Source organism: Lynx canadensis, chromosome C1 (assembly GCF_007474595.2).
Source record: "Lynx canadensis isolate LIC74 chromosome C1, mLynCan4.pri.v2, whole genome shotgun sequence".
NCBI classification, from domain to species: Eukaryota; Metazoa; Chordata; class Mammalia; order Carnivora; family Felidae; genus Lynx; species Lynx canadensis.
This window is the reverse complement of record NC_044310.1, coordinates 158,079,519-158,087,582: the sequence shown is the minus strand read 5'-3', so window position 1 is coordinate 158,087,582 and position 8,064 is coordinate 158,079,519. Positions and strand designations below refer to the sequence as shown.

Sequence of the window (8,064 nt, the reverse complement as noted above, 5' to 3'; positions counted from 1 at the left end):
CTTTTCACTCTGTTGATAGTGTTCTTTGATGCACCAAAGTCTTAAATTTTGATGAAGTTCAATTTACTTAGTTTTTTCTCTTCTTGCCTGTGCTTTTGGTGTTATATCCAATAAACACTTTTTTTATATATATACTGGCAGAATTATTCCAGGAGAAAAAGCATTCAAGTTAATTGGTGAGGGAGGAAAAAAAACAAAAATAAACAAACAAAAGTCTCTGATGCTCTGATGTTGGAGAAACTGACCTAATGCTCATTGTGAAGCCTCAGTGTTATTTTAAACTAATCTGACACAACTCAAAGCATATTGTCCTCCTGTTGGACATAAACAATCTCACAGAACATTGACATCAGACAAGGTCACTGTACCACAGAAAATACCAAAGATTTCTCTCTCATTAAATGAGTGAATGCTACTTTACCAATTTTAGCTTTAGCCCCACTTTAGTCTGCCTTCTTTATAGTTAAGATGTATTAGATGCCCAATCATAGACTTGCTCAACTTCCTAATGGCACCCAAGATAGAGTGAACCTTTCCTTCTGTAGACCCTCCCCCAAATTACCCAACCAGAGAATCCTATAATAGGTTCTTTCTAATACTCTTTTACTGTGCAGCTAAATGACTCCCTGCTGTGTGCATTTTTGCTAGCTGCAACAAGTAATAAACCTCAACTACAGACTTCTTGTGATTTTTGGCTGAAGGGCATTGACATTTGCTAGGAGGAAATTAAGAGCCACCCTTTGTTAACCACTTGTTAGCTCTTGTAAAAGATGCTTCTTCATGATTTAAATCATTAGCTACAATACAATTTTATGACTGTGGACTTAAATTATTACCTTGATTTTGTTCTCAGGTTTGATTTATACATAAATATATATTTTATGAATGCCCTAGACTGCAAGTAAGGAAAAAAGTTGCTAACAGTGACTAAATAAAATGTTTCCTTTCCTTATATAAACAAGATTCCAGAGAAAGGCAAGCTTCAGGTATTTGTTTCTTAGGCCAGTCTCCTTACAATTCCACAAACGTGAGAAGGAGACAAACACATCCCAGCAGTGAACTAACTGTCCTGACACTATCATTTAGGCCTTATTGTTGCCAGGAGCTGGTCTGGCCCTCATAGCTCAGCCTTCATATTCTGTTGAACAATTACACAGAACACCAACATGAGACAAGGCCAATGTCTGGCTATGATGGATCAAGACAAAAACAAGACCATTACATAATCATATCAGAACAGAGAACAAATAAGAACATAGTCCAAATCACAAAAAATGACCAAACATCCACGTATCCTGGCTATTATGAGTGACTGCTCCCTCTTGGTCAAGCACAGCTTTAACTTCATTCTTCCTGCCCTATGGATAAAGTTTATTAAGATACCCAATAATAGAATTATTCCTGCTTCCTCACAGCATCCAGTCCAGAGAAAAGCTCCATTAAGCCTTGCCAAAATCACTTAACACAGGGATGAATACTATAAGTTCTTTTTAACACCTTTTTAATTTGACACCCCTTGGGATGTGTGTTCTGCTTCATTGCAACTGGTCAGTAATCCCAACTTTGTTTAACTATAGGTCTTTGACTGAAGGGCATTGATACAGGTTATGCCCAGTTTCATCCCTATCTTTTTTCTGACGTTTGTTCTGAAACTCTTTCTACTCTGTGCGTTAAGAACACCTCAGTCTTCAAATTTGTTATCAGTTGATCTGGTTCCAAACAACCTAAATCACAACTCAAAGTGTGCTCTGCCATTAGCAGTTGCTTAGGGTGTTGGGGTGGGGGATAGGAAGTGATTGCTATTGGTTACCCAGTTTCTTTTTGGACTTACGAAACTATTTTAAAATAAATTGTGGTGGTGCTCCACAACCCTAAATTAAGAAAAGTATTGAATTGTACACTAAATGGGTAAATTGCATACTGTGTAAATTATTTCTCAATAAAGTTATTAAAAACAAAAGTGTGGTCCAAAGACTGGCCTCACCATGACACAGGGGCAGAAACTGAGAATAAGGGTTTATTTTGTAGCCACTTGACAGTTATTTCATATATGCTGAATATAGTAAGAAACAAAAATCCACATGTGTTTTTTCCATGTTTACCATTTCAAATTTCATTTTCTAAATAATAATATTTTATTATATGTTATAAAAAAAATCTGTCTTCCATGGACTGGGGTAAAATCTTAACTTCGATTGAGGAACACTGACCTAAAGGACCCATAACTTCTATAGTTCAAGATGTGTCGTCCCAGTCTCTCAATGTGGAACTACAATGACCAGAATTCCTCGTGAATGCGTAAGCGACGTCCATTCCATTGGCCTCGCCGCTACGTCCTCTGGGGCATGTAGTACGTGCCTTCCGCTGAGCACGCTGCGATGTCCCGGCATTTTTTCCTGGTTTGGGGACTGGCACTGTCAGAGGAGAGGTGATGTCTCTCGAGGAAAACTATGTGATATGGGAGGACGTGGGCGGGAATGACACAATCAAGCCTGTTGTGTTTCTTGTTGGGGACCAGGAATAGCTTTGGCTTCTAAGCCATTGTAAGCAGCCTTCCCCGGGATCCTCCAGAAAAGTTGGAGGTTGTTAAGGGAAGAACTTAACCTGCAAGTCAGGGCTGGGTAGCTACGGCAGGTTTTCTTCCACCCAGCATGTTTTCGGGCCCAAGATGCAGGGTTCGGCTGAGAACAGAGGCCTCCTTGCGGTATTGGATTTTCCAGTGCTCAGAGGAGGGCAGGGGTGAGCCCACTCCTAGGCGGGGATGCGGAAGATCACTTTCTTTCGTTCTGTGTTACTGTGAGCCCGGCGTGGAGGATGCTTGTCATTTGCACAGGCCCCTACTCTCATCGTCTTAAGGCCCCTCCTTTTGTTAAGTGACTTCCCAAGGTCATTTATCTGGGAGCAGAGCTGGGAACTTGACACCTTTATATTCTAATCATTGAGCTGCTTCCATTTTCAGTTGTGGGTAGGCGGGAGAATCTTGAAGATACCTTTGCTCTGTACAGGGTTATTTGTGTATGTGTATGACCCAGGTTGGCGTGGGCCAGGATGCTGTACTGATGATCATAAAATACCAATTCTATCTTGTTTTTGTTTTTTCTTGTGAACAGACAGCATAGCCATAGACAAGACTCTGAGGCAATCTTTTAGTATTTGTTTGTTGACGTAAGGAGGTGTTCCAAGTTGAAAGAATTCAAAGAACAGAGTGATTGTCTCAGCTTTACAAGTTAGAGTAGATTTTTAACCTTTTTGCAAACAGCTTTCCTTATCTGTAAAATGCAAATGATATCTACCTGACAGGTTAATTGAGAAAATTTAATAGGATGATATATTTTAAAAGTCCTTTATGAAATGTTGCAGAAATGTTAAATGCTATGATTTTAGTCCCAGATTTTCTAAATGTTCTTTCTCAATTAGAAATATAAACATTTACAGTATATTTCTAAAACAAATTATCCTTTTTCATAATTATCTTTGGTTCTTATATTGCTTCACCATGTCTTGATACATTACTTGATTTCTTTTTTCTTGATTGGAGCTTTAATCATCTTGCTTTTTGGTTCAAACTGATCTGAGGTCAGTAGGGACCAAACCCTTTGAGTTCTTTTAGGGTTCTAGAGGAAAGGAGCAATTATCCTGAAAGTAAATATACCAGAGACTATCCTTCCAAAAAATGAAAAAAAATTTTTTTGTAGTTCTGGGTGCACCTAGATGGCTCAGTCAGTTCAGTGTCAGACTTCAGCTCAAGTCACCATCTCGTGGATGGTGAGTTCTAGCCCTGCGTCAGGCTCACTGTTGTCAGTGCAGAGCCGGCTTCAGATTCAGATCTTCTGTCTGCTCCCCTGCCCACATTGCCCCTCCCTTGCTCATACTCTTTCTCTCTCAAAGATGAATAAACATTTAAAATAAATAAATAAAATAAAATGTTATAACTCTGAATTAATGGCTGTTCCTTGTAAAAATATTGAAGGTGACATATTTATTCCAAAGTTTGAGCCATTTATTTATTTATTTATTTATTTATTTTTAAATGTTTATTTATTTTTAGAGGGGTGAAGGGGCAGAGAGAGAGGGAGACTGGATCTAAAGCAGGCTCTGCGCTGACAGTGTGAGACTCAAACCCACAAACCCTGAGATCATGACCTGAAGCCAAAGTTGACCACTCAACCAACTGGGCCACCCAGGCACCCTGAATCTTTTGGTTTAAAAAGATGGTTCTGAGTGTAGGATTTTTTTTCCCTTCTGCTTCTGTTGTCAAATTTGAAAACTATATATATGTAAAATTTAACAAACATTTTTTAAATGGAGTGCAGAAAGAAGCCCCTTTTCCCGGACACTTAATTTTGGACCAAATCCTGCTGTTTGCCTCAGACTAGGAACAAAGTCTTAACTAGAGTTAATGCAGAAAGAGCTTGTAACTGTAATTTAAATTTTGGAACTAATTTGGTATTAATCCATGTCAAACCAATCCTTTTACAGAAGCTGCATTTTGGAATGGGATTTGGAGTTATCATAATGGAAGCAAAATACATGAAGGAGAAATAGTTACCTTTTTACCAGGATATTACACCTGACTACTTGTTGCAAATAGTTTTCCTACCTAAGAAAATTTGTGACATAAATGAAAAAATACCTTTTTAAAAAAAGACTTATTGTTTGTAAATATGCTTCGCCTAAGAGCTGTTTGTCCATTTTCCTGGAGAGCGTTTCAATTTCGATCCTGCAGTTGTAAACCACTAATTACCGAAATGATTAAGTGTACAGATGAAGGGCAAATCTTTGATCTTATTCAAAAAAGCAAAGCCATACTTTCAGAAAAGCAGGTGGAATGTGCATTTAATATACTTTGGCAGTTTCAAAAGCAGAAGACCAGCTTTTTAAAAAATGTTGAGTGTGTCAGAGACCATCCACAGTTTATTACTCTTCATAATTTAGCTACAAGTCAAACGGAATTCATGAATGATGATACCCTGGTGAATGTGTTGTACCTCACACAACAGTAAGTAATGTACTTTTACTTTTTATAGAAATGATTATAGTTTATAATTATATATCAGTTTTCTAAAAATCTCTTTAAAATGAAAAAAATGTGGTTTTTTTTTTTCCCCTATAAATAGTATTCCTGATCATTGAACATTTTTAAGATGTTTAGAGGATATTCTTTGTGGTAATCATTTAACAATATATACGTATATCAAACATCCTGTTGTGCAACCTAAATATATACAATTTTTACTTGTTAGTCATAGCTCAATAAAGCTGGGAAAACATTAAGAAAGAAAAGAAATTTTACATTATTTGCAAGGGAATCCAGCCTTCAAAAGAACTGGATTTTCCAAGTAAAATATTCAGCAGGTATATAAAGGAAACACACACACACACACACACACACACACACACACAGAAGTTGCAATTAGTCTGTTTCTTAGTCTCATTCATGGAAAAATAAGTTTTCTCACTTGATTGGCTAACCTGTGAGGACTATCAGTAACTATAGATGTCAGCATTGCACAAAGCAGAGATACAGTTGTTTTTATTAGGAAGTCAGTTTATACAGGAAAGGGGCTTAGGGCTTTACCTATTTGGGGGAGTGGTGTTAGACTAAAAGAAGAGTGCCTTCCCTTTTTTGGTGGTCTTTCTGTGGTTGCAAAGTTTTTTCTCTGAGGTATATGAAGAGAGTATGTAATGATAATGGGCAAGATACCTGTTTTGCTTTCTCAGTGGTCATGTCAGCTTGGAAAACGATGAATAAAATAAAATTCAACAAGTCTTTATTGCAGGACTCTTCAGAAGCTTTAATATGTTAATGTATACTGTAAATCTCTGAGTGAGGGCAGTTTCCAGACCACAAAACATTGTGTTAAACACCTCACAAGACTCATGTGTGTTAGGCAGATGGAGGAATGCTGCTTGGTGATGATTTACCTAAAAACTATATTTCTGTGTTTTGCTCCTAAGTCATATTTTAATTCTGAAAGGATTCAAGAGTAAAATATAATTTTGTTTTCAGGTTTTAAAAGCAGTATGTAGTTCAATTTTGCTTCATGACTCAACGTGAAAGTTTCTGATTTTGGGGAGACAAACTAATATAGGCTTAATGCTATAAAGATATTGAAATTGGTTAAAAAGATATTTTTATACCTACAATATATAGTGTATGTGGTTTAGTTATATAGAAAGTATTCATGGTTAATGAAGCTATACTGGAGGAGGAACTCTTATATGTTCTGATGGTACAATGTATATCAAGAACTATAAAGATAACCTTGGATCCAATAATTTTGCTTCTAAAGTTTATCTCTAAGAAAATAATCTGGGATATGAATGGATAAAGAAGATGTGGTAAATATGTATACAATGGAGTATTACTCAGCAATCAAAAATAATGAAATCTTGCCATTTGCAACTACATGGATGGAACTAGAGGGTATTAAGCTAAGCAAAATTAGTCAGAGAAAGACGAATACCGTATGACTTCATTCACATGTGGAATTTAATATACAAAACAGATGAATGTAAGGGAAGGGAAGCAAATATAATATAAAAACAAGGAAGGGACAAAACATAAGAGACTCTTAAATACAGAGAACAAATTGAGGGTCGCTGGAAGAGTTGGGGGTGCAGGGGTGGGCTAAATGGGTAAAGGGCATCAGGAAAGACACTTGTTGGGATGAGCACTGGGTGTTATACAGAGGGAATGAATCAGTGGAATCTACTCCTGAAATCATTATTGCATTATATACAAACTAACTTGGGTGTAAATAAATAAATAAATAAATAAATAAATAAATAAAATAAAATGCAAAAAAAAAAAAAAGAAAATAATCTGGGGTACATATTTAAGATTATTGTGCGTTGATATTCACGCCAGCAGTATTTATAACATTGAAAAACTAAAATTCTAATAGTAGGTGAATGTTTAAATGATACTATATTCATTTAATGGAATAATATACAATGTTTAAAAATTGTTTTGAACACTATGTAGTGTCATGGGCAAATGCTGAAAAGGGCAGGGTACAAAAGTGTAAAAGTGAGGTGCCTGGCTGGCTCAGTCAGTGGAGCATGTGACTCTTGATCTTGGGGTTGTGAGTTTTAGCCTCACATTGCATGTAGAGATTACTTAAAAATAAAATCTTTTAACAAAATAAAAAAAAAAACTGTAAAAGGAATATGTATATTCCGTATGTGTGTAGAAAAGACAAATGGAGCAAAAATGCTACAGATTAATGGTGGTGGCTGTTTATGAGTACAGACCTATAAATAAGTTTTAGTACCCTATTCAAGTTTTTCTTTATTTTACAAAACTCTCCTATAAAAATATTTTTCTAATCAGAGAAAAGTAATATATGTTATGTGTACTTTTAAAATAATATGTATTGTTGAATGTTCTCATTGTTCAGTGGAAGGCATTGAACAGATAAAAGAATGAGAGAGGCATGGGATAAAATGTAGATGTTTATTATACCGTATCAAGAAATCAAAATACTGAAATGGGAATGCACCAGAAATAAAGACTGTGTAAGAGTATAATAACTTGAGGTTCACTTTTGCATTATAATTGTTAACTTGCATGATTGTTTTTAATACTTTAAAAATGTTTATGTATGGAAAATTATTTTCTCTTGATTTTATTGAGGTGTGCTACTGAGACCCATGACCTACTGGTTGAAGCTCTAGTTACAGAAGCATGGAGAAGACTGGAAAGGCAAGTACTTTGGGTTCATTTTCTAAGATCACAGTTATCCTATTCAAGGTTAACTGAGTGAAATCTTGTAGAGAAAGAATAGGGAGCTGCTGCCTACTTATCAACCTTCACTAAAAAAAAAAAAAAATTAGTTGAGGGTATTTTGATTGTGTAAAGGAAAAGAATGAGGAATGTGTATTTTCCTTAAGAGACAAAGAAAGCTTGAATATTTGCTCTTTATTTATTAAAAAAAATTAAAAATTTTAATGTTTATTTAAATGTTTAATTTATTTTTTTATGTTTATTTATTTTTAATGTTTATTTATTTTTGAGAGAGAGAGAGAGAAAAGAGTGCAAGTAGGGGAGAGGCAGAGAGA

The 8,064-nt window shown here is 35.7% G+C and overlaps 1 protein-coding gene across 2 annotated transcripts in view; it reads left to right on the top strand.

Moving 5' to 3' along the window:
* Positions 1-2,347: 2,347 nt before the first annotated feature.
* Positions 2,348-8,064, top strand: part of FASTKD1 (FAST kinase domains 1) — a 47,884-nt gene continuing 42,167 nt past the window's right edge. The window contains exons 1-3 of one of the 2 annotated variants that reach the window (XM_030325817.2): positions 2,348-2,428; positions 4,480-4,999; positions 7,640-7,708. In XM_030325817.2, coding sequence (XP_030181677.1) covers positions 4,665-4,999; positions 7,640-7,708 — 404 coding nt within the window. In that variant the 5' untranslated portion in view covers positions 2,348-2,428; positions 4,480-4,664. The remainder of the gene's footprint in view (positions 2,429-4,479; positions 5,000-7,639; positions 7,709-8,064) is intronic. The other variant, XM_030325818.1, reaches the window with a different exon arrangement.